Source organism: Phaenicophaeus curvirostris, chromosome 18, assembly GCF_032191515.1.
Source record: "Phaenicophaeus curvirostris isolate KB17595 chromosome 18, BPBGC_Pcur_1.0, whole genome shotgun sequence".
Lineage (NCBI taxonomy): Eukaryota > Metazoa > Chordata > Aves > Cuculiformes > Cuculidae > Phaenicophaeus > Phaenicophaeus curvirostris.
The window spans coordinates 9,733,507-9,758,902 of record NC_091409.1 but is presented as its reverse complement, the minus strand read 5'-3'; the positions used below and the strand labels follow the sequence as shown (position 1 = coordinate 9,758,902).

The following is a 25,396-nucleotide window of genomic DNA, read 5'->3' as shown; positions in this document are numbered from 1 at the left end:
GCACATACCCTGTCTGGCCCCACACTGCACCAGGGCACAATCAGACTCAGCTAATTAGGGGCTGTAATATCCTGTAAGAAAGTTACTAATGCAAAATATCACTTCCCTGATTCCTCATTTATTTATTAGCAGCATTGCTGATTATTCAGCTGGGAAAAGACTTGAGAGGTTCCTTTTGTCAGATGAAGTACTAAGGATTAGTAGATAGGAAGTGTAATAATAGAAGCAGCATTGTGAATACCATTACCTTTCCCTAGACTGAGCTAGCTAGAAAATTGTCCTTCCTGGAAAGCTTTCCTTTCCAGAAAGGGAAGGTAATAATAGAGCAGAAAATGAGGATCCAAGTGCCTACATTTCTCTCCTGGTTTTCTTATTATCCAACTTTGTTACCTGGAACAAGCGCCCCATAGCTGCTGAGACAGGATCACAAGGGACCATCACAGCAGCGGGACTGGGATAGGGACTAAATGTTGACTCCCACTCAGCAAAACCTGCTGCTGCTCTGATTTTGGTGCCTCCAAGTCTCTGGTACTACACCCCAGCACAGGGCATGCAGTGGGAACAAGGAATGGCTCATGCCAGGCGCTTGGCCAGGGGAAGAGTCATGCTGACAGATTTGTCTAAATTCCCTGTACTCCCACCTTGCCCTGCACCTACCAGCTGGGGAGATGCCGTGCTGGATGGCTGCCTTTTCCTCCTCACAGCCCGGTGAGGCTCGTTGGAGTTGGATTTGAGCAGGGAAACACCACAGTGCCTGGGCATGGGCGTAAGCCAGCGTGTGGCACTTCATTTAACAATAGCTGAACGTCGCTTGATCCTGACATAAGCCCCCCGGCTGCCACTCACTGCTCCACATTCACCCCTTGCACACAGAAGTATTTATAGCTCAAAGGAAACTGGAATTCCTGATGGGAGTTTTTTGACATCTCGCTACAATTTTTCTTTTCCACTCATGGCAATTGAACGAGTCGATTGAAACTGTCTCTACAAAATGCCTGAAGCAGCCTGCCCTCTACTTCTGCCTCCTTGGATGCTGAATCCTCTCACTGCCTTTACATAGGGCTTGGCTTGGGTCCTAGCCTCTCTCAATGGCCTTGTAAGCTGCTGATGTGCATTTATCTTCTATGATTCTTTTAAATCTCTAAATTCCTTAAGTGCACAATAAGGCAAAATGTCTTTTCTTGTATGGCTGCACTGTCCACAAACAAACAGATGAAGTCCACCCTTGGATTTCACTAGGAGTTGGAGCTGCTGGTCACACATCCCTGTGTTTGGCACAGGGCAATCCTGCTTAGCAAGCCTCGCTTCTCTAGCAACTATTTAGTTGTGGGTTTCATTTAGGATATCAACTTTAATAGCTTAGAGGAGAGCGATGTAAGCCAAAGCTGCTGGTGAAATGTTGTACTGGGAGATAAGTTGGGGTGGGGAGCTGAGGAGGATTGGGACTGTGCAGGGCCCTCCAGGCAACTGGGTTTTTCTGAATTGTTCAAAAGGAGGAGAAAAGAGCAGGAGAGAGCAAGGAGCCCGGAGCTGCAGGCAGCCTATTTTGAGGAGTCCGAACAACTGGTGAAATGGCTTCCAAATAATCCACTTGCAGCCAGAAATAAATGGCCCTGAATGGGTCGCCTGCTGATTGACAGGAGCGTGCAGACAGGGCAGAGCAGCTAAAATCAGTGTCCTCTCTCCCCACTGCCCCCTCTGAGCAGAGGTATTGCCTGCGTGGGCAGGATGTAGCAGGGTACAAATCACACCACTAATTTATTAGAGGGAAAGGAGCACCAATCCCAGTTTCCCAACCAGGCTCAAGTCTGCATTAGTCCGTGTAATGGAGGGGGCAAAGGGAGGAACCATGAGGCAGCTGGGGACAATGTGGCTTCAGGGCCTTGCACAGAGCCAGTGCCATGCATCTGCACCCCTCAGCATCACTTGGAATCAGCAGAATGAGCCCAAAGCCATTTTCAGCATCAGGCGCTTTGCTTTCAAACAAGCTGCTTTGCCACCATGCACTGTCTATAAGGAGCACGCTCTTGTTCTCACTTCCTATGAGCATGACGGTGCCCTCGGGGACTCCTGTCCCAGCACAGGTCCCAGTGTGCAGAACACTGTGCAGGGTTGTTATTCCAAGCAATATTCCCAGTGGTTGAGTAGTGGATTTCGCTCAGCCAGCTGCCCAGCACAACAGATATCTTTGGTGTCAGGCTCTAGCTGACTTCCCCACACTCTAGCTTTGCAGATATGACCTACGGTTAACAAGAAGTAAAGATTTAATGATAGATGAATAATTAAAGTGAGGGCAATTTTGCGAAGAGCTGACAAGTCCACGTGGGACATGAGGCCAGAATGAAAGCCAAAGAAGCCCCGAATCCCCTTGTGTGATGATGTTGGGTGGTTTTGCTGCTGGTGTGGGATTCAGTGCAGAGAGGAGGGCTGTGAAACTGCCAGCCCTGCTCCATGTATGAGAACTGTGGTCTTCCCCTCAGAAAGGGTGACAGGTAGATCTTATGGGGATACTTGCCATTCCTGAGGAGACAGGGTGCCCCCTTTATCACTTGTGAAGTTGCCATGCTATTAGACACAAAAGAAACCACATCGATGGGTTTCCCAGCCGTTAAAAAACAAAACAAACTTGTATGGGAGTTGGATCCTCTTTAGTGTCAAGTTAAGCAATCTGTGTGACCGCAAAAAGCTGTGCTGCAGATTCTTACTGTTTATTTACCCTCATCTGGAGCACCCTGCCTGCTCCCTTGGCTCTTCCCAGCTGGACAGCACACGGTGGGGCTCAGAGCCTCCAGATTTCTTGGGGGAAATTCCTTCTGGAAAGAGGCTCTGGTTTGGGAGCAGCTCCTCTTCCAGTCCCGGTGACTCCAGCTCTGACCCTCTTGCAGTTGTCCTCAAACCCACGGGGGCTGGGGACGTGGTTATCAAAGATGGCATCTCCTCGCATCACCCTCTCTCTCCGCAGGTCCCGAGTACCAGAAGCGGAAGCTGCTACAGGAGATCATGGAGAACGCGGAGCATGCGGTCAACATGGAAGAAGAGGCGCCACGTCCTGAGGGCGCCCCGCCAGCCCCTACGCCGCCCGAGAGCCCCCAGCTCCACGAGCAGGACGAGGCGCGCCAACGTGCCAGCCCGGCGCCCAGCCCTGCCGCCACCCCACCCGAGGCCAAGCGCGCCAAGGCTGCCCCACGCCAGGACGGCGCCCTCCGTCCCGGCAGCTGGTCCGAGGCAGGCAGCCGAGCGGGCGGTGGGAGCCCCGCGCCCACCGAGGCCGAGAGCCGTCCAGCCTCGCGGGGCTGGGGCCATCCCGCCGAGCAGATGGAGATCGGGCCCCTGCAGAGGATGGCGCACGAGCCCGACGTCGAGCTCGTCAAGGGCTACCACGGCTACGCCATCCGGACCTCCCCGGTCCTCCCTGCTGCGGACTATGAGGAGGAGCTGCTCCCCGAGCCCGAGCCGCCCTCCCCGGAGCCGCGGGGCAGCACCCCTGCCCCAGCACAGGAGCGGGAGGAGAAACCGGTGGCCAAGGTGGAGGCGAAGGCAGAGACGCCCCAGCCCAAGGAGGCGAAGCAGCACCCCAGCCCGGAGCGCAGGGCTGTGGGTCGGGCCGAGCCCGCTGCCAACAGGAAAACTGAGGCCAGGGTGCCCGGGCGGACGGAGCCCAAGGCGGGGGCCAAGCGGAGCCAAGCCCCGGTGGCAGCCGTGAAGGAGGCAGAGGAGTGTGAAGAGGTGATGTGGGGCAGCTCGGGAGGCATCCCTGGGAGCCAGCTTTGCTTTTTCAGTGTATTCCTCTCCAAGAAGTCAGAAAGGGCCCAGAGGGATGCAGAGCCCATGGACTTGTGGCTCTTTTCAGGATCACAAAGCTTGCTGGAGGAGGGACTTATTTTCCCCTCTCCTGCCACTTTTCCAGTCCCTCCTACCCCAGCATTCATAACCCTGCTGTGTTAACCGCCTCTCTGTGCTGGGATGCTCTCAGACACATCCCTATTTCAAAATCTGAGGAAAGAAGGCTTTTTTTGATTATTTTTTGCACTTTTCTTCCCTACCCTTTTAGCAGCCAACATGGATCTAGAAAGCTGGGGGGAAAATGTAGGACAGGGAACAGAAAGTTTTCACTTTTACCTGCTACTTTTACTCTTTTGCAGCTGAGGCACCTCATGAGCTGAACTTTGGCATCAAATCACTAGCTGATTTCCCAGGTTTAAAATATAGTTCAATTTTGCTGTTAGCAAACAGAGCTGTAAAAGCAGACATTTTATTAGCCCATTGCTTCTCATCTTGCAGTCCTTTGGACGTGAATGGTTCCAATACAACTTCAGAAAAGCACAGCTTGGAACTGTTCTGGTCTGAAATTAGAGCAGTCTCATACAGATACATTTGTTCATCTTAAAAATGTCAACTTTACAAATGTGGGTGCTGTAGGCAGAGAAAGGAGTTGGGAGATGCAACTTGACATGGGTTTGAGTTTGAGTACCTGTGGTCAGGATCTCCTTTAATCTGCTTTAGCTTCAGAAGAAACCTGATTTAGCCTCCTTAGCAGAAGTTTGCAGGGGAGAAACAGGAATAGAGATATCTATTAGATACTCAACTACTTGGAAATTGAGGCTGGTTGTTAAGTGTCAGATTTATGTGCATTGGGAGGGGATGAATTCGGTAATTTTGAATAGTAGAATCAAGCTGCATCTGTCTCCTCACCTGCAATTGTGGTTTATAATACTCTGTTTTGGGTTTTTCCTTCAGGGACCTAACACAATTGTGATCTGCATGGTCATCTTATTGAACATTGGTCTGGCCATCCTGTTTGTACATTTTTTGACATGATGTTCCCCTTGGACAAGGTAAGATGAGGAATGAGATTTTATCCTCAGTTTGTAGGCTTCACTGTGGACAGATAAGGGTTGACTGGCTTTGTTTCCAATGCAACTCATTCACTGATAGATGCCCTGGTGGTGGAAATGAACGGGCATTTATTAAGTAGATGCAATTGCCTTGCATTGAGCGTTGATATTCTCAGTTATTCCTTGTCCATTCCAGCAGTGTTTGTGGAGTAATTTCGGTGGAAAGCTCTTGACTCTTTCCATAAAATAATTTCCTCAAAGTTAAAAAATTTAACTGCGTTTATTAGATACAATCCCACTATATAGTTTTGCCTTCCCAGCTGGATGGACATGACTCATGGAGTGAGACTTGCAGTGCAAGAATGTGTGATGTTAAATTGGAAATTTGTTTTGTGCAAGAAGCACTTTCTGTTTGCTGTTCTGCGTCTGCCACAGCCAGGTGACTTGTGTATTGCAATATTTCATGGCACTTAGTCCAGCAGGAGGCAGGTACGCAAAGAGAATGTGAAACTGAAATTTGCAGCTCTAGTTGCACCAGCACTAGTTCTGGAGCTGTTGTTATCTAGCTGTGTTATTAAATGCAAATATGAGCCGAGATGTGTATCTAACTAAGGTTAGACTGAAGCTCACTTAGGTCTACTTGAATTGGGATGAAGATTTGGATTTGGTGGCAATGAAATCTTGTGAGGTTGCATGTGCCTGTGAGGTTCCTGCATGCAGAAATGCATCATGAATTTGCACAAGATTTCTGTTGCCTTAGGCTGAAATATTGAAAAAGGAACAACCCACAAGGCTGATGCTGACCCTTGAGCCTCAAGTGAACATAACTCAAGAGGCACCTCCCAAGCCCCCATGAGGGTGTGAGGCTGCCTTCCTGGGACCTCCTCAGGGATAAAAATGCTTCACTGGGCACTGCTTTCTGTGGTCTTACTAGTCCCTATGCATTCTGCGCAGTTGAAAGCCTTGCGGACAGCTGCAATTACATGTCAATCATGTCTTTTCCTCCCCCTTGACTCTCCTGTTCATCTGTGTCTGGGACAGGCGTTGCTGCTGATGGAGACCACAGACCTTGGCGGGGCTTACATTTCAGCCACCTGGAAACACCTAAGAGGAGAACTTGAGATCCCAAGGTTGCACTGCAAACATCAACCTTAAACAAAAGTGCCTGAAAATCAGTCTCCCTGCTCCCAGGCTGTGGCTGGCCTCTGCAATCGACCAAGGAAAAGCCAGGGTTTCTGCAATTCAGCCTCCTTCTCTTCTTTGTATTAAATAGCAGTTGCCTTAAACTGTTCTCACCAAAGCCATCAACTGTCCTGTCATGCCAGGGATGAGGGATTTATCTGTAGCTGTAGGAAAATGAGTGAGAAGGTCTCCTGCGCGCAGACTGATGTGTTTTGTAACTCCTTTGGTTGACTCAGTGTCAGAGATTTCCCAAAGAGTATCATCCATGGCGTGGAGATGAAGCAATACACAGCAACCAAAATGACTCATGAGAGCCACACCACGGCTAGAGGTGGACAACATCACCCTCCATGCTTGGAAGTCATCCAAAGGGATGAAAAGAACGTCTTTCCTTTCCCTGTCGCCTGGAGTCATTTTCCACGTGTGGAGAACTGAGAGGAGGAGCAAGTTGAAATTGGGTCTTTGAAGTGTAACCAGAGTCCTGCTCATGCCTGCTAAAGCACCACGAACAGGGGCCGCGGGGCTGCGGGGCGGGATGTGAGGCACTGACTGATCTGAGGCTGTTTGTGCGTGCAGGGGATGCTGTGGGTGGAGATGGTGCCCACTTAGGGACCGGGTAACGTCCGAATGCTCTCCTGCCCCCAACAATGCTCTGCACTGTAGTGATCCCGCTGTGACAGGAAAGGAAATGGGTGTGCTGATTTTGTCCCTTTACCCCTTTTTTTTCCATGAAAATGGTATGAGTTACAACAAAAAGGAACAACTTAGGGAAAAATACCTCCATGGAACCCACAGGTTCGTCCCCTTGGTGCGCTGGGCTGCAGGGGGGCTCCCATGTTCTTTTATTGCCACAGAGCAAACAGACTTTCCAGCCAGAGGATTCCGGGTGGCTGTCATGGGAGAAGTTGTGTTATTCCCAGAAAGAAGAAGGTGCAGAGACTTGAGTGACTCCGGTGCATTTGGATGTTAGGCTCAAAAATACACAGCAGCCAGACTTTCAGCAGTGGTAGAGTACAGAGAGGCAATTCTAGCTGTTGTTCTTAGGTGTGAGGCTTAGAAGCCTGAGCAGTTTGCACCCATTCTTCCCAAAGCTGTGACAGAGAGTGACCTTTGGAAGGAGATGTTTCTACCATGATCTGCTCCGATCCTTAGCAGTGTGAGCTTAGAAAGTCGGCACAGATGAAGTTACAGTTTAATGTGAGGCTGAGTGCTTGGACATGTTTCTTCCTCCTTTTAAGAGCAATGTGTATTTTCTATCCCTTTTTAAGATAATTGGAAATGTTATTTATAGTTGGTTGTGCACGTCTATGTATCCCGAAGTCCCACAGCACAGGACTGGGTGGGAAAACCTGAGGGACTGGAAAGAATGGGGAAATAGTGGTTAAGGGAAAAAAAGACAGATGCCCAGTCTGCTCTAAAGGTCAATCTGGAAGGATTTCAGAGCCAGGGTGGCAGACAGGCAGAGTTTTACACTGACTGGAGACATAGGGCAAAACTTGCCTAATTTATCTGCTCTAATTATGGCATAAGAGAGTGAGAGTAACTCAGTACTTCTCATTGTGAACCAAGTTTATTTTTTAACCTTATTCAGCTCAGGAATGTTGCCGCAGTAGCAAATTTGTGGTGTTAACTGTGGGAGAAGAGAATGTGATCCCTTTCTAAAAGCCATGTGGCTGTACCAGTCCTGAGAAAGCTGTGCAGCATCATCTACACTTCCACAGAGCATAGCTTAGTAGCAATTTGCTTCTTTTCTTTTTTTTTTTTTCTTAAATATAAATGTATTGCAAACCCCAGGCTCTGCTGCCTTTGATGCTTTATCTCCGTTTTCTGGCATTCGCTTGCCAGCTCTGCAGTTTCAATATGCCAACTGCTTCTATTATTCACCAAGACAATTTCCATTGAGAGACCTGAGGGACTTTTATTTATCACTAAGCACAAAAATGGATCTTTTTCAACAGTGCTAAGGTAATTCCTGGGCCACCCCCCCCCCGCTTCAATTTTTTATGCATGTGATATGCACTCAATAATGTGCTTTCCTCCTAGTAACCTTCTGAGAAAAGTAGGTAGATTTGCTTTTATGTGACGTATAAATATACCCATATTGCCCTGAGATATGGATATATTTACATATATATATAGCCCCTTAGGGATTTCATTTTCTTAGATGCAAAATAACAGATTTACCTCAAACTGCATGCTTTCAAAACTGACTAGGATATTGTGTTATACTTTTCCGGTCTTACAAAGATGCAGATACATTTCACTCTTCACACAAAAATACCTTCATCACAGATTTTGCAAGCTGTTTACTGCAATCTGTGTACTACTGTCCAGAGTTTTCTGTCGGTTGTTCTGCTGGATTACGTGCAATAATAAACAGTTATCTGCTCACTGTATCCATGTGGATATTTACAGGGCAATATCCAAGTTTCTTTTGGGGTTGACCCACTCATTCCAGTCTTACAGGAGAGCTCATCAGCATGTGGTACAGAATTTGCTTGGTGATATCTGAATGATTTTTTTCTATTTAAAAATCGGCTTTTGTTTTTTTGTTGATAGGGGAGTTCTTTTGCGAAGAGAACTGTTTCCATTTACTGCTTCTTGAAAGTTTGGTGGCAGATGTTTGAGGATAGCTCCAGCTTTCTGAGCAAGCTCTGTGTGCTACCCTCAAGCGTGCTCTGTGTGCTACCACTGTGCTGACCTCTACCAGAGGTTTCCTGGGGCCAGGAGGAAAGGCAGCTCACTGGCCCAAAGCCTTTCCTCGGTGATGCAGATGGTGATGCTGACGGGCCCCTTCGCTGCCTCCTGACCCCAGGGCTGCTGCCAAGTTTCTTCCAAGCTGTGCGTCGCTGCCTACTCCTCCAGAGCCACGGTCCTCCTGGGTTTGAAGAGGAGGGATTCTCCTCCACCCGTGGCTGCCTTCTCACTCAGCCTCGTGAAAGGGCCAAAGTGAGTGGAAAGCCAGGCACAAGGGACAGGGGAATGGCAGCCAGGGGAAGAGTGATTTCTGAGGGAGGATGGGAGAGCAGAGTCCAGCACCAGCCAGGGGCAGCATGGCTTGGGGGGCCGAGGAATCCAGAGTAGCCAAAACCTTCAATCTCTTTTCTATTTCTGGAGTATCTCACATGAGCAAAGCCAGGCTATGCAGAGGGGCTGGTGGGACACAGGCTCATCCTCCATGAGCCATGGGGGCTCAGCCAGCTTCTGTGGGACACAAGGGGCCTCATGATGGAAGAGTTCATGTTCTGACAGAGACTTAAGGGGCTGAGTTCAGTAAAGTGATAGCTTTCCTCTCCTCTGGGTTTATTTTGCTTCTGGTATGGGAGGAACCAGCAGCGTCTCATTCATCCAGTTTCTAGGAGGAGGCTGGGGGCAGTGGTGTAACCGGAGCCCTTTGCACCTCATAAATCTTAGGCCGATGAATGGAGCAGATCTTTGGCCCGTGTGTGGCAGCGTAACAGGGAGGGAGGTGGGTCTGCTGCTAAAGCAATGACGTATTGCTTCAGAAATATTAGTAATGATCAAACGCAAAGCCAGCCCCTTCTGCAAGGGTAGGGGGAGCAGTTCTGGGTCTCTGCCTTGGGAGCTGCTGGTTTCAGGGGTGACATTCCCTGCATTGCTCCCAGTCAAGCGTCCCTGGGTGCAGGCAGGGAGGTGTCCGGTATGTGAGAAGCAGGATAAAGGCCCTGAACTAATCCTGTGTCTGAAGGGCAGTAGCCTTTGCTCCACCAGTGGGAGGGAAGGTGCAATCTGAGCCCCAGTGTCCTTTGAGCGTGACCTGCCCAGGCGTCCTGGGGATTGCTGAGCTGCCCTCCACCCTCCTTGCGGGACATCTGGGCTCTCAGAAGCAACCTCTTCTCTTGGTCTTCATCTTCATGCGAGAGGAAAGGCCAGAGCGAGAGCCGAGGTGGCCCCAGCAGCAAGTAGGTGCTGGGAAGCGCAGAGGGGTTACTGTGATCCTTTCTGGCCTGGGAGCTGGGAATTGGGCTGGCTCCATGCCACCACCCTCACTCTGGGACCCTTCCTGGAGGAAGCCGAAGCAAGACCTCAGGAGCATTAAGGAACAGCCACTGTTCCAGCAAAACATTTTCCCATGCCTGTCCAGGACTCACCCTCACAGCCCCAGCTCTGAAAGCGCTGGCTTTCCCCTTCCACCTGGCCAAGCTAAGGGTGCACCATGCCCAGCTCTGGACCAGCACCAAGGGGCCCCATGGTGGCCACCTGCTCCTGTCCTCTTCTGCCAGAAATGCTGGTGCTGCATGGATGGAAAAAGTTGCTTTTCTCTTATTTCTTCTGACCAGCCACCCATGCTGTGCCTGCAAGGACAGACAGAACCAGCCAGCACAGAATCACAGTGGGCCCTCACTGACCATCTCAAAAGTATATTAACACCAAGGCCTTCTCCTTGAGAGGGGAAAGATTTTAAAGGCTCCCCAACTTGTGGCTTCAGTTATTCCCTGTTGGAGGAGCAGCAAGTGGCCACTAGTGCACTTGCAGCATCCCCTGTCTCTATAGAAACAGCACACTCGGACCAGTAATCACAAGGTGATTACTAAAGAATATTCAGCAATGATAAAACACAGATTGTCCTTAATTCTTCTGCCCATCATGCGTAGTACAGGGGACCTGTGGCATTGCAGTCATGTTCCCTTCCTCAGGCAACAGCAGGGAAAGGTCCCCTGATTTGGGGCATGGGCGATGCCATCGATGCGCTCCCATCAGGGTCTGCATCTAAACCCGGGCAGGGCAGAGATGTGCAGGGCTGGTTAACTGCTAAACTGGGTGTATTTTAATAAACTAAAGTCATTCCATGGCAAGCTTTGATCTGCTGTGCCTCACAGCATGCTCCCTGAAATGGATGCCTTAGTTTGACGAGTGCTGAGGAGCAACCTCGGAGCAAGCAAAGAGAGGAAGCAGATTCCGGGAGGCAGCACTGGCCTGAGAACCCTCTGGAGGTCTTAGGAAACACAGATTGCAAAATAAACAAATAACTGCTGAATGATTACATTAATATTGCTATAGGATTATCCCCCAGGCTTTATTAGCAGCTCCTTAATTGCAGCCTGCTTGGTTTTAATTAGTTCTAATTAGTTCAAAGAAGCAGCTAGGGGCCACACCAGAGTGAAAAGGGGCTGTATCTAATTCATCCTCTAACGGGTGGTCCACCACCTTTTGTGTCCCTGAAAAATTTAAGCGGTTGCTCAGCACCCTTTTTGGTGACCTGAGTATCACTAATTTAAAAAGCACTATTTTAATTTTAGTAAAGTGCTCTTTGAAGGTTGTATCACAGAGCAGAACCCAAGCTCTAACAACCTGCTCTGGTTGTAGAGAGGTGCTGGATGCCCTCATGGACTTCGCATCCCTTCTTTATGGAACTGCTGGTGTCTTTTGGATCACTCTTTAATTTGAACCTGGGGATAGGCATGGCCAGGTCTGCAGAGGACATGCTTTCCTAAAGAGCCATCAGCACAGCCACGCTCTCTTCCAGCCCAGGCTGGCTTGACTGCCCACTTACCCCCTCCCAAAGCACTTTTTCCAGCACCCAAATCCAGAGACAAGGTAAGAAGACAAGCTAACTGGGGGTTAAACTCATTATTTTGGTAAATTTTTTAAACTTCTGTGTTTTGCAGGAGTAAACAGTCATTGATGAGGACACCTCCATGCACTCCATAGATGCAATTACACTGTTGCCTCTATCACCAATGCTGCGTTGGGACCAGCCACATTCAGGTAAACATGCTGGGTGTGGTGTCTCCTACACTGGACGTCTCTAATGAATGCTGTGTACTTTAGCCAAACCATGTTTCTCCATACCCATAAACTTCACTCATCCCTCTCCCATTAGCCCTTCCCCAAGTCCCTGTCTCCTTCATCTCCTTCTCTGTATTGCTCACAAATTCATCCCCTTTCCTAGGGCTCTGCACAGTGCAAGGTTCCTCCTCTCCTTTCAAGGCACTTGTTTGCTTGTAATTGAAGAAATCAGATGCCATTTTACCAGGTGAAAAAGCAGTTGAAGTGTAGAGTTTAGAAATAATGAGTTTAATTAAGAAACTAAAAGATTAGATCAAATTTAGGAGCAGCTTAAATATCATAAATTATGTGGGAGTAATAGATTCTCTATGTGGTGGCACATTTATAAACCTGCAGCCTATGTTCATGCTGTTGAGACTAAATAAATGCTGAAGGTAAAATACAGCTTCAGACTTCATGAGTGGTCTGAGGTGTTGCAGGGTATAAGGTAATCCAGTCTCAAGCTTGAAGGGAGCCCTTTGAATTCTTATAAGGAGGTTTTTATTCAGATTCAGGATATCCAGAGGAAGTTACAGTGATGAGTTACTTCTTTTAATTCCTTTCTGCTGGTGATTTATTTCCTAGCAGCGTGCAGCTGCCTGTCCTCTCAACCAGCATCTCCTTAGCAAGCTGAGTGCTGACCTTCCGCCTCCACTTCCACCAAGAGCTCTCTCAACTCCTCCTACCATGTCAGAATACATGCAGGGAGAAGGAGCAGGAACTCATTCCTCATCCACAGAGTTTAATGCTCTGGTGCGTTTACTGGAGATCTCATGGTACTCAGGAGATTATCTGCCAATTACTTTCAAAAAATAATAGAGAGTCATGCAGTACTTGGCAGATAAGGGCAGAAAGGGGAGAAGAGAACTGGGTTTTAATTGAATCCCAAGTATGTTGGACAAACCTTTCAGAACCATCAATTAACTGTTGGTCTGGGGCTGAAGTTTAATTAATAGAATAGTGCTTTTAGGATGTCTGTTTCTGCCTGGGGTAAAATAAAACATGAAGGGGAACAGTAAAGATGGGAAATATGATAGGGAGACAGAAAAGATCCTGCTGGAGGTGCTTCAGAGTTGAGCTGTTTCTTGGGTTTGCAGAGATGGAGGCCATCTGTCAATTGGCACAACCCATGCTGGAAAAATACCTTAGGTCAGGATGCAGGTGGGCTCCCAAACTCGGATAGTAAATCCTCTTCCTATGTGGCTCAGGGTGAAACTGTTCTTCCTGTCTTTCCTACACCCGCAGCCACAGGGTGAAGGGCTGGAGATGTGGGACAGCCTGTCCCTGAGGAGATGCTGCCTGTGCTTGATGACCTAGGAGGTACCATCCTCCTCAGCCCTGCAGCACTGAGGGCAACCGGGGTTTGTTTGGCTGCTGTGATCTGGTTACTGCACCAAAGCAAACAGCGTGGGGTTGCAGAGTCCCAGTCCTGACTCTTCCTCCTCTCGAACCTCACCACGCTTACAAGGTGTTACCAATTTACTGCACTGCTAAGAAAGGTTAATTTGTTCCCCTTTTCCTTCCTTGACATCCCTGGTCCCCATATAGCTGAACAGATTAGTTGGCTGGAGTGCAGGGACAGGGAGAAGAGAGGATGGGGTGCTGCTTGCTGTATGTCTCTGGCTGTTGGGGCTGGCTATGGTGTGCGTGCACCCAAAGGTGCCTGCGAACCCAGGGGTCCACGTCCCAGGGAGCTGTGAGCCACAGTCAGCTGTGAAGATGAAGAAAATTAATTCCTGTGCTGGCTAGGCAGGAGTGGCTTAAGGGGAAGAAGCTGTTATGTTTTGAGGAGATAACTCTGACGCACTGGAAGGACTCATTAGCACAAGAGCTCAGCTTAGCTCTGGGCTATGCAATAAGTTGTTTCTATTAGCTGCAACCCAAGTCACATCAAAGCTGACATCCAGACCTCAGCCCTGCATTTTGCCATGTCCAGGGAACCAGCAGCCACCTTAGGGCTGCCCTTCCTCCTCCTACAACTCACCTGCGAGTTATGTCAGGGCACCTTTGTCTCTACTGCTCTGGTTTGTTTGCAGATGCTTTTATCAATGGGCTAATTCTAAGCTGCTATGGAAAGAGCTGTTCTTAGGGGAAAAGAATCTTACCAGAGAGAAGATTGTTGCAAGCAAATTGTTTCATTTCCTAGTTTCTTTTGCTAAGTGGGACAATTTTCCCACATCGTAGCAAAACCACAGTTTCTTCAAGAAGCAAATCCCAAATCTCTGTGCAGATCTACCTTAACAACAATAAGGATGAACTTTGTCCCTGAATTCCCAATATACACAAAAAAAAGCACAAAACTGGCACAAATCTTTAAATGCCAAACACACACAATTTCAAACAATTGCAAAAAACTATGTTCTCTTTCCTTATCCTTCGGTTATTTGCGGGGGGGGAATAGACTGTAATAACTCACAATATAATAATAATACATGCAAAGCTACCCTGCACTAAAATTAAATTAATTCTGGACAGCCTCTGTCATCGATGGGGGGTGAGGTTTCATCTTCGCTCACCCAGGAAAGTGATTTCTCATAGATACAGAAAGGTTACTTAATATCTTGCACTCTTAAAAATATCACACAGACGTTTCCCAAAATGTATGTAAAATTCTAACACTATGGTTTGGTGAAAAACTGTGTTGAAGAGTGAAGCTGAATTGGCTGTTCAAACAATTTTTTACAGTCACTGCAGGGTACCTGGTGGCTGACACTTGCTTCATTTGGCAAAAGCCTCAGCGTCTGGCTCATGGGTAATCTTCTACATTTTACTCCGAGTCCAGATAGTCTCTTGCAAGCTTGGGGCAAGTGCCTTTAGGCGGGTTTCTTGGATGCCTCAGGTTACGAATATCCACTTTCCTCATGAGATGATAGCAGCAGTGTGTATTGTTAATGTCTTACAGGCACTGTGTCACTTACTTACCACAAAGCACTTAATGGACTTCCACAAAAGTACCTTACAGGACAAGGGTACAGCATCCAGGTGAAACAACTAGAGGAACTGGGACAGAAAAGGTAAAATTATTCAAAAGAAATTTAGACCACTATGTTGGAAGTATTACTATTACTGTAGGCAACCCTCACAATTAGTTTTTTTCATTTTTCTGTAACAAATCCAACTGGTCTGGATCTTGTATTTATGTGCTACCAGCACTGCAATATTTTCAGAAGTGTGGGGTGAGGTCCATGACACCCAACTTCAGTCATTCCTAACACAGGAGTCTCTACCTGAGAGTCCTTTCACAGTCAATGGACAGAAATAGTCGCATCTCCTCACTAGGTATGCATATTCCTCAGAGAACTGTGCTGAGATGAGAGGAGGCACTTCCAGGAAGCACCTGATTGTGCCCATTGACTCTAAAAGGACTCCAGAGGAGCAGCTCACCTGGGATGTCGGTATTCTAGGCATGTAAATTCAGGTAGATGAATCTCAGCCTATAAGAAAACTGGCCCAGCAGAAAGAGTTGTTGTTTTTTTCCCTTGAATGCCCTTCTCTTCCTGGATTTCCTTTCAATATTCTCACCCAACTCAACAAACAGTTGCACTTGCACATGACACGGAATAGCGTTGCGCTGCTATATTTAACTACAGATTCTTTAAAGATGCTAAACATTGACCTGTGCCTAACACTTCACCAAACAAGAATAAATTAGCATTAAGGAAAAGCAAATTAATTTGCTTCTAAGAATCTGTTTTGTTAAATGCCCTGGAGAGGTATTAAAATAAGCTTGCTGTAATGCCAAAGCAATTTCTGTTGGCGCTTTCCCAACGCGGTGCATACAGCCACATAGCTCCACTGCCTGCATTGTTTCAGTGTCCCAGGATTCATTTGACAGGCTTATTCTTCTTTGCAGGACCAGGGAGACTGTTCAGATCTTCTTGTTCAGTGATGTGATCGGAGCTGTCATGAGAACAGTCCTTCATAACGCTGTAGTACACCGGGGCGGTATACGGCGTGGGGTTCTCGGAGCTCTTCCCTTCACACTTGCAAAGCTTCCTAAAGGCAGCCCTGAATTTCTGTGACATGAGGTTGTAGATGATGGGGTTGATGGCACTGTTCAGGTAGATGCACATGCGGCAGAAGAGAAGGAACCAGATGTTCAGGTAAGGAGGGTCCATGAAGGAGTTCACCACCACCAGTGTGCGATAAGGCATCCACAGAAGAGCGAAGAGGACCACCACAACAGCCAGCATTTTGGTCACCTTGCCAGGGGGGATATGCAAAAAGAGAAATAGTCAGATGATAGAGCTTTCCCACCTGGCGAAATGGTGCAGACAGCTAATTCAGTCTACATATAGCTCATACCTCTCTTTAAGCCTTAAAAATAGGTACCTGAACCATGGGGGTATCCCTCTCTGAATCCATTTTGTTCATGAAGCAATCCTGCATAAATAAACCCCTCAAACGACAGGTTTTCACCTACCATCAAAGAGTCTTTAAAGCTCTTCAAGACAAGCATCCACCAGCCTGGAAATGAGCTTTTTTAATCATGGGAATTCTTGAGCAAATTTGAAAATTGCTCATAAAAGTAAATCAGTGGGGAAACTAACCTGCGCAGAAGTGAGGGTGACATGGGTGTATCTCAGCTCCCTACCTAGGATCTTCTCATTTCCTTTGCCATTTATGTTGTTCCCAGGGTAGACTCCTGGCACAGAACAGCACTGAGAGAACTGGAAACTGCCTGGAGTCTTACGCACATTCCTACTCATGCTGATACGGGAGTTACTTAGCTAATTGGTATGGGTTATTTTAATTTGTGGCACGCTAGGGAAGTACTACATTAACATATCAGGAACAAGAATATCCTGAGAATTCAGAAGTGAGCAGTAATTGCTCTCAGCTTGACTCAAGCTTGTTTAAGAGAATGGGCTTTTGTGCTGAAACTGCAGTGATGCTAATAATTTAGACAGCTATTTCTGGTAGGTGACAATCATCCTCCAGCAAAAACTTACAGAATACACGCATTCCCCATGGAGGAAAGTATGAGTAAACACTGATGCCACAGGCATATTAAGGCAGTGGTGTTTCAAATGTCAGAAATGGAGTTGTGCAATGACTCCAGTTCTCAGTACGGAAATATGCACTTAGATCACATTCACAGTCTCTCAGCTTTTCTTGGAGTGTTTTTTTTACTTAGTTACAAGAAACTATGCCTTCCTGTAATGCTTTGAGTAGAAATCAGGGGTGGTTGGTAGTAGCAACAAAACTTTCCCTAGAAGAAAGGGACTATTGTCAAGCTGAGGCCAAAACAGGAGTGTTTTGCTGTCTGTGGTTTAATGAGAATGTGAGGACACTTCCCAGAAAAAGGTCTTGCAGTGATATTGAGACTGCTGAGGCTGGTGGTAAGACTGCAGCATGTTTCTGCCGCAGTTTGTCGCCTTTTGGGAAAGATATGAGAGACTGTACAAGATGTGTCAGTGAACAGTAGCTTCAGAGCTTTACAATGCCTTTTATGAGGGCTGGCTGGATGCAGAAGAGCAAGAGCCATCTTACAAGCTTTCCGTTCCAGGCCACTTTATCTAGTATACAACTGCTAGGGTAATGATCTGGTTATAGAAAAGCTCCTGGGATAGGATAGGCTGGGATAGATAGGCTGGGAGTGGACAGCAGCTGCTTGGTGCACAGTTGACCATGGTAAAATCTCTACATACCAGCATGGTTGTAGCCACAGCCTCCTGCTAAGTTTGGCAGGGCAATCCAGGCTCAAGAACCCCTTGCCAAGAGAAGGAGGGTCCTGACAGCAGCCGTAAGAATATATTGCCATGGCCTGCAAGACCTGGGAACAGAGAGCTCCCGATACCAGATTAGGCCAGAAAGGTGCAGATTTTGCTTCGACGCTGTGCTCCACATGAACAGCGTGTTTGCACGGGACCTGCATTTCCTACTTCTGTCTTCTTCTGGGTACGACTTGAGCAAAGTTTTGTTCACACAGGACTTCTCCTTTGGATAAAACCTAACAGTCTACCCTAAATTCACCCTCATGTATCCATTGCGAGGAATGAAATTTCCAGCAATGTCTGTGTGCATAGCTGAAACCTGTCTCCATGCCTCCCCTCGCTCTACCCTGCTGAGGCAAGTAACAGTAGCATCACTCAATTTACTTCTGCTGCTTGTATGAAAACTGAATTAACACTGAGAGCTTGGGACACCTACCTCCAACTGAAGTACTTCCAAATTATGCCCCCCCAAAAGCAGCTGCACCCCAAAAAGCCATAGCTTTTCAGTAGCCTCAAAGCATCCCTCAGGGGATGTCCCAGCTCAGGGACAACAATTTTTCCAACAAGTGCTTTGCAACAACTCTGTTGTACATAGTGTGTGCGCACAACTGGAAGGGATCTATGGGCAGAAGCAAGACAAGGGCAGGTAGACAGAAGGGGATGTTTTTCTGGAACAATTGATATTTAGCTGAAAAACATTTTTGAGCATGTAAGTCAGTGTTGTCGCTGAATGGCCAAGAATATCTGCTGTACTCACCTGTGACTACATCCTGGTTTCCTACATCAAAGCTAAAGGGTAGCCCTTCTTCTACCTCTGTGGGAGAAGCCTGGTGTAACTCCTAAGGCAAACCCACTGTGAGCATCCTTCTCGCTCCGTACAAGATGTTGCATCCCTGCACAGCCCTTCCAACTCATCCTCTCTTGTAGAGCTGTGTCCAGCCTCTACCCCTCTCCTGGAGGCCACAAACGCTTCTCCCCAGCCAGTGACCCCCTCCTCGTCCAGGCAGAGTCATCCTGAGCGGCAGCATCTTTTTCTTTGGAATCACGCTCCCTCTAGTGGTCCCTCTCCAGCAGGTGAAATACGTGCTTGGAAGGGGCTCTTGTTTGGATCCGTGGCCCTTCCTTCTACAGGTGATAAATACAGCACAAATCACCCTTGGGGCGTCCTGCTCTGGATTTACATATTTTCGGGGCACCAGTGAGGCAACAGCAGCATCTTCATACTCTGAAAAGCAAGAAGTGCAGCACTGGGGCTGCGTAGGAGCTCATCCACAGCAAAATATCCCCCCCCAGCTGTCCAGGTTCTTCAGAGCCAAGGGAGAAAAACAGGTACCTTTGTGGTAGCCCCTTCTGAACATCTTCCAAGGGACTCTGGGCATGGGACCTGGAAAAGCCTGGTTCCTCTATAAAGAGAGGCCAGAGAAGGAACACCGGCGCGGGTGTCTGTACCCTAGTCAAAGGGACCACCTGAGCTACATGCACCCAATGCACGTGCTCCCAGCCTGCTCTGCTCTCCTGGTCAACAGATCCTCTGGGAGCCGACCCACCTTATCATACCACTGGCTTGTGATGGGAATCATAGAATCATAGAATCACCAGGTTGGAAAAGACCCATCGGATCATCAAGTCCAACCATTACTATCAATCACTAAACCATGTCCCTCAGCACCTTGTCCACCCATCCCTTAAACCCCTCCAGGGAAGGTGAATCAACCACCTCCCTGGGCAGCCTCTGCCACTGCCCAATCACCCTTCCCGTGAAATCTGGCAGATACTTGTGCACCGTCGCCCCACCAAACTCAAAAGCGTGTGGAGGGCTGGAGTCCTGCTTCACTGCATCACTGGAACACAACATGCCATCTGCAGGGTCCTGAGAAGCTCTCACTGCACATGTGAAGCCTGTCAGACAGCAAGGCTATTGCTGGTTTGGACCAAACTTTCAACTATGATTTCTTATGGTGTCTAGTGGTGTAGTCTATGTGGAAGTGGCATTTTAAAGAATCTGCACTCATACATTGATCTTTCCCACTGGTAGCAGATGCATCAATCTTTCAGCCTCTTCATCACCCTGTCAGATTGGAGACCAACAGCATTTGTTATGAGAACAGTTTCCAATGCTGTGTCCTCACTTCTGATGCTTGGGACAAGACCTTTTTCCAAAGGGCCCCCTGGAAATTCATGATGACATTTTCAAGGGCTGTCAGCACTTCTCAGGAGAACATGAGAGGTAGATGGCATTACCTGTCAGGCTGCCCTTTCTTTCCACCCTGGCCACAGATGATTAATGAGCAAGGAAACCTGTTTATGAGCTCCTCTGCCAGCATCAGCTATTACAAAATAGTGTCCGGTGGTCTGAGTTGAGGTCCATCTATGTTTCTTCTTTCCACAAGTTTCATCTGGTTTTGGGGGCAGTGATGCCATGGCTGTTGGAAAATCAGAGAGGAAAATTTTCTTCTGCTGAAGATGACACAGGACACCAGTGTCCAGGCTGCAGCCTTTTAGGTCTCATACCTGCCCATTGCACAAGAGCTTTTTGTCATTGAGTTCCTTGGAGGTGAACGCTGCCTGGAGAAGACCATTCAGGTTCCTTCTGTGCCTCTCTTCTGCCTTTGCTAACACCAGGTTGGTGGGGTGTTCCATGGATCCAAGTGCTGGGGCTGCTGTGGGTGCCACAGCCCCCCTTCAGGACTTTGCGCTGCCCCTTCACATGGGCACACGCACCTCTGTCTCATCCCATTGTGGAGCCTCACTGATCATGGGAATGCTCTCCTCTGTGATCACTTTTAAGCCCCTTCTATCCAGCATCTCCACCTGTCAGCTCTGCTGGCACGAATGGATTCAGCCACCTTCTTTCCTACATATAACATCATTTTCTTAATGATCTGCCCATTCCCCAGCGCTCAGCCTGAAGATCCTCTCTGCTCTGATCCCACTGCCCCATGGGGTCCTGCACGCTGCAGCTTCTCCCCAAAAACATCATTCCTGTGGCCCTGGCTGCCCCCACTCTGAGACAAATTGAAGGCAGAATCCAGTGATGAGCCTTTGGGGTCTCTGGAGGCCTCTTTCCTCCCTGGGTGGCTGGGTATTGGGGTTTCCCTCATAACTAGGTGAAGAATCATCACTCATTGCAGCTTCTGCTCCTCAATCCATCGCACCACCAACAAAAATCCCTGGCTGGATTTCAGTGCTGAAGTAGATGCTCTGACAGGACCTGGGTTTGTTATGCTCGAAGCACTCCTGTACGCACTGCCTGGAACAATCATCAAAGTAGTTGTAAGGTTTTACTTGGCTTTGGAGCATAGACAACTTTTCTGTACACCAAATGCCCAACAGATCAACCAGCAATAAATAAAATGGTTAAAGGTAACTCCCAGATCCTAGGCTTCCCCCTCGTCATTTTTACGGACAGTCATATAAATTTTCCCTTGATTATATATGAAGTGAAGAAATTACCTTATGCTACATCCAATTTAAGAAAGATGTTTATGGAAAACCCTGGGTTGCAGCCACCTCTGGGGTGCAGCACTGCATCCTTTTGACAGCCACAAACCCGTCAGCTACCTAACCCACATGCCACCAGTGGCACAGCTGGGGTTTCTTCCTCCATCACTCAAAACAGCTTGCTTTGAAGAGCTGCTGGTGTGAAATCAGAAGGAAGCATTCAGTAAAATATAGCTGGAACTGCTTTACAGTTTTATTTCATCTGTGTTCCGAATGATGCTGTCTCTGTGACCGCAGGCTATCCAGGGGAGGTCTTTGCATGCTAAGAGAGGGAGGTAATGACTATCTCGAGAAAACTCCGTAACAGAAAAGAGATGTTTCCAGGAGCTGGAGCACTCGTTCAGGACTAGTGTCCTCAGCCACTCGTCCTAATGACACTGGATCACGCTGCGTGCAGCACAGCCACTCCAGCACCTGCAGCAGGTGCTCTGGAAGGAGAGGTCCATCATCTGCACCTTCTGGTGCTGCCTTGTAGTATCTAGACACCTTTCTGCCCAACACCCTACCTGAGGCTCCCACAGCAGCCAGTAACCCTAGGAGAACAGCAAAGTCAGGACTTGCTTTAAGCCTTTCAGGGCTAGAGCAAAAGGGAGAAAAAGCTGAACTGGAAAGACTTAGAAGTTCATGAAGAAATACACATTCTCTGGGCTGTTTGCTTCCCCTCCACAACTGAGTGGTCTCTCATGGGACATGGAGCTTCCCGTGCAAGTCGGACAAGAAGATACTGAATGGGAAAAATGAGGATTTCAAGACAGGCTGAAGCTTTTTTTCAGACTGTGTGGAAATCAGGGTCTGCTCACACAAAATCACAAGAGAACTGGTGATTTCAGGGACTTAAGCCACACTGCCACATTCAGCCCTTTCATTTAAAATAGCCCACGCTTCTGCCTATATGAAGTCTGAAACCCGAAGGGGATAGTCTCCTGCCAACAGTCAGCAAGCAGGCAGGAGTGTCCCATGTTCAGATGCTGACCTGTCCAAGGAGATGGGGCAAGAGACAGAAATTGTCCATGTGGACAGAGAAAGAGGAGGAATGAGGGCAGGAGGTGGGAGGAGAAGGAGATGGGGAGCAAGCAGGCAGCTGAACAACAGAGGAGTCACCAAGATGAAAACACAACACAGCGACACCAAGGCACCTACCCCAGCTGCTAGGGTTGGACTCAGGGGGCAAGGGGTTGTTCCAGCTCTCCCTTCCCTTTGCTCCTCTACATCCAAGACCGCCTGCGCAGGACCCTGCCTGGGAAGCAATTCCTGCACGCACAATGTGACCCAGCACTGCCCTACTCAGGAAGGCAATTAGTAATTAATTAGCCAGCAAACAACCCCTGCCCTCCTGTCTCTCCCAAGTGATGCTAGAGCCCAGTCCTGCTCTGCCAAGCCCAGCCAAAGTAAGGTGAGCCCATCTACGCTGCCAGAGCCCTGTGGGGCTTCGGGGGAACCCTCCATGCAGCAAACAGACCCACCCAGCTCCCTCTACAAAGGAAAGCAAAATATTGGGGCACCCTGACCCCTGCCAGAATGCTTCTCAAAGCACTGAGCCCCTGGCAGTGCTGCCTTCAGCCCAGCATGTCCCAACCCATCGGGGAGCCCCTACCTGCTTGCGGGAGCTCAGGGCCCCCTTGTTGCCCCGGCAGGAGAGCTTGAGGGAGCCGCCTCGGTGTGTGGAACCCAGGCAGGAGTGCTGCGGGGTGGCGGGCAGGGGATTCATGAAGAGGATACGGGCAATGAGGCCGTAGAGGACGGTTGCCAGCCCCAATGGGATGATGTAGAAGACGGCAAAATCCAAGAAGTAAATTGGCATGTAAAGGCTTCTGGAGACCCGGTAGCCACAGCTGACCTGCGCCCCGTCCGAGAAGGTGACCTGGGTGGTGTCCACCAGGAAGAACCACATGAGGCAATAGAGGGAGGTGAAGAGCCACAGCGACGAGATGATACGCTTGGCGCGGGACACGGTGCACAGGAACTGCGCTTTGATGGCGTGGCAGATCGCGATGTAGCGCTCCACCGTGAAGGCGGTGATGGACCAGGCGGAGATGTTGATGCCCAGGTACTGCAAATAGGTGATGCAGAGGCAGCCGGCGTAGCCGTACACCCAAGAAGCCACCACTTCGGAGATGTTGGGCAGCCCGGCTGCCAGCAGCACGATGAGGTCGGCCACCGCCAGGCTCACCAGGTAGCAGTTGGTGGGGGTCACCATGTGCTTGGTGCGCAGCACCACCAGCACCACCATCACGTTGCCCGCGATGCCCACCCCGCAGATGAGCAGCACCAGCAGGATGGTGACCACCTGCAGCTCCAGGGGCTGCCGGGGCATCCTGCCCAGGGTCTGGTTGCCCAGCGCAGATCCAGGGATGCCGGAGTCGTTCTCCATCGGCTTCCCCGTCGGAGCTCCGTGCGGGGAGATGCGGGAGCGGCTCCGCGGAGCCCCGCTGCCCCCCGCGCCCCCTCTCCGCCCCCCCCCAACGCCTGCCCCGCCTCCTCCCTCCCCTTTTTTCTACGATTCACCCCAAGTCTTGCAGCCGCCCCGCTCTTTCCAATCCCCTCCCCTGAAAACTCCCCCGCTCAGCATCCGCCGGGAGGGGTGGGGGCGGCCAGGACCCCCGCCCCCCCCCCGTCCCTGGGACCCCCGGGACACCCCAGCCCCATCAACCACCTGGGACCACCCAGGACCCCCAGTTCCCAGGACCTTTCTGGACCCCCGCAGTCCCCGGGACCCCCAGTCCCAGCATCCACCCGGGGCCACCCTGGATCCCCAGCTCCCAGGACCTTTCTGGACCCCCGCAGTCCCCACGAATCCCAGCCCCAGCAACCACACAGGACCCCCAGCTCCCAGGACCTTTCTAGATCCCCCCCCCAGTCCCCGGGACCCCCAGTCCCAGCATCCACCCGGGGCCACCCAGGACCCCCAGCTCCCAGGACCTTTCTGGATACCCCCAGTCCCAGGGAACCTCCATCCCCAGCACCCACCTAGGGCCATCCTGGACCCCCAGCTCCCAGGACGTTTCTGGACCCCCGCAGTCCCCAGGAACCCCAGCCCCAGCAACCACCTAGGGCCACCCAGGACCCCCAGCTCCCAGGACCTTTCTGGATCCCCCCAGTCCCCGGGAACCCCGGGACCGCCAGCCCCAGCAACCATCTGGGACCACCCAGGACCCCCAGTTCCAGGGATCTTTCTGGACCCTCTCAGTCCCCGGGACCCCCAGCCCCAGCAACCACCCAGGACCACCCAGGACCCCCAGTTCCCAGGACCCTTCAGGACCCCCCCCAGCCGCTTGGACTCCTTACAACCAGGACCTCCTGCGACACCCCCAGGGCTACCCCAGTCTTTGGACCCCCCCCCCATGCACCCCCTCCCGCATCCCCCAGCTGTGCCTGCTGGGTCCTCGCACAGCGCTGAGCCCAAGAGGAGGAGGAAGGAGCGCAGGCAAGGGATGGGGATGTCAGGTTAGGGAGCCAGGGTGGAAAGGTGCAGGGGCTGAGAACACTTCAGCAATGAGGGAGTCAACTCCGGGATCTGGGGATGTGGGTGCCTTGTGTCCCCAGCTGAGCCACAGGCTGCACTGTCCCCCTGGGCAAGGACAGCTGAGGATGAGGGGTCCTTCCTTCCTCATCCTCAGGAGGGTGGGACTGGAGAAATAACATGGAAATCCATGGCCTTTCTCATTTCCCTTGGGCTGGGGCAGAGGAATTCCTTCCCTGGGTGTCATCAAACACGAGGTAGTGACCTCCTCACATCATCTTTCCTGCAGCCACCCCTGTCCCAAACAAGCATATCTCTTAGGGAAAGGCTTACCTAGTCCTGGGCTGGGAGGTCCTCTGTCTCCCCAGTGAGGAGGCTGGGAGATCCAGCATCTCCCTGATGGTCAGCAGAAGCCAGAATTTTCTGTCATCTCCATGCTTGCTCCTGCCGTCTCTGCAGTCTGTTAGCAAATGTGTTTTCACATTGAAAGAGCAATTGTGTTTGCAGAGATAAAGTTCTATGTGTCCCCTAACCTCTGGAGCAGAGAAAAGGACAAGGGCCAAGGGTGCTTTTGTATAAGATTAGATTAGATTTCAAATTAGAGGCAGAGCTGCCCTATTAATCCCCGACACCGAAGCACATACCCAGAATGTGAAGGATCATCCTGATACCGGCTGACTCAAGTCCAGGGTTTTACAGACAAATTTCTAAGCCTGGGCTGTCTGCATGGATAAAACACCTTTTGCCTCAGCACCTCGCTCCTCTCTCAGGGAGTAGTGGTCTGCCCCAAGCTCTGGCTTGCTGTGGCAAATAATATTTTCCCCTTTTCCCTGGAAAACCTTTTACCTCTATTTAGCTCCACATAGGACAATGCTTGTAGTTTTTCGCTCCCTCCTGTGACATTTCATTCA

At 49.7% G+C, this 25,396-nt stretch overlaps 2 protein-coding genes across 2 annotated transcripts in view; one reads left to right on the top strand and one right to left on the bottom strand.

Moving 5' to 3' along the window:
* The window catches only part of JPH2 (junctophilin 2), a 32,959-nt gene extending 24,556 nt beyond the window's left edge, over nucleotides 1-8,403 (top strand). Inside the window, exons 4-6 of the mRNA XM_069872055.1 lie at nucleotides 2,963-3,726; nucleotides 4,738-4,835; nucleotides 5,877-8,403. Of these exons, the coding sequence (XP_069728156.1) occupies nucleotides 2,963-3,726; nucleotides 4,738-4,818 (845 nt within the window). The 3' untranslated portion in view covers nucleotides 4,819-4,835; nucleotides 5,877-8,403. The remainder of the gene's footprint in view (nucleotides 1-2,962; nucleotides 3,727-4,737; nucleotides 4,836-5,876) is intronic.
* A 5,568-nt stretch (nucleotides 8,404-13,971) lies between these two features.
* On the bottom strand, nucleotides 13,972-23,396 carry LOC138728584 (thyrotropin-releasing hormone receptor-like). Its single transcript, XM_069872069.1, has 2 exons — nucleotides 22,620-23,396; nucleotides 13,972-16,009 (listed from the first exon to the last, which is right to left on the bottom strand). The coding sequence occupies exons 1-2, from the start codon at nucleotides 23,394-23,396 to the stop codon at nucleotides 15,632-15,634; spliced, it is 1,155 nt and encodes a 384-aa protein (XP_069728170.1). The 3' UTR covers nucleotides 13,972-15,631.
* Nucleotides 23,397-25,396: the final 2,000 nt, after the last annotated feature.

Excerpts from the sequence above, each read along its gene's own strand:
- LOC138728584 (XM_069872069.1), bottom strand. The coding sequence starts at position 23,396 with ATGGAGAACGACTCCGGCATCCCTGGATCTGCGCTGGGCAACCAGACC. Across the intron at positions 16,010-22,619 it reads CCCTGAGCTCCCGCAAGCAG|GTGACCAAAATGCTGGCTGT; the intron begins GTAGGGGCTCCC and ends CCCCCTGGCAAG.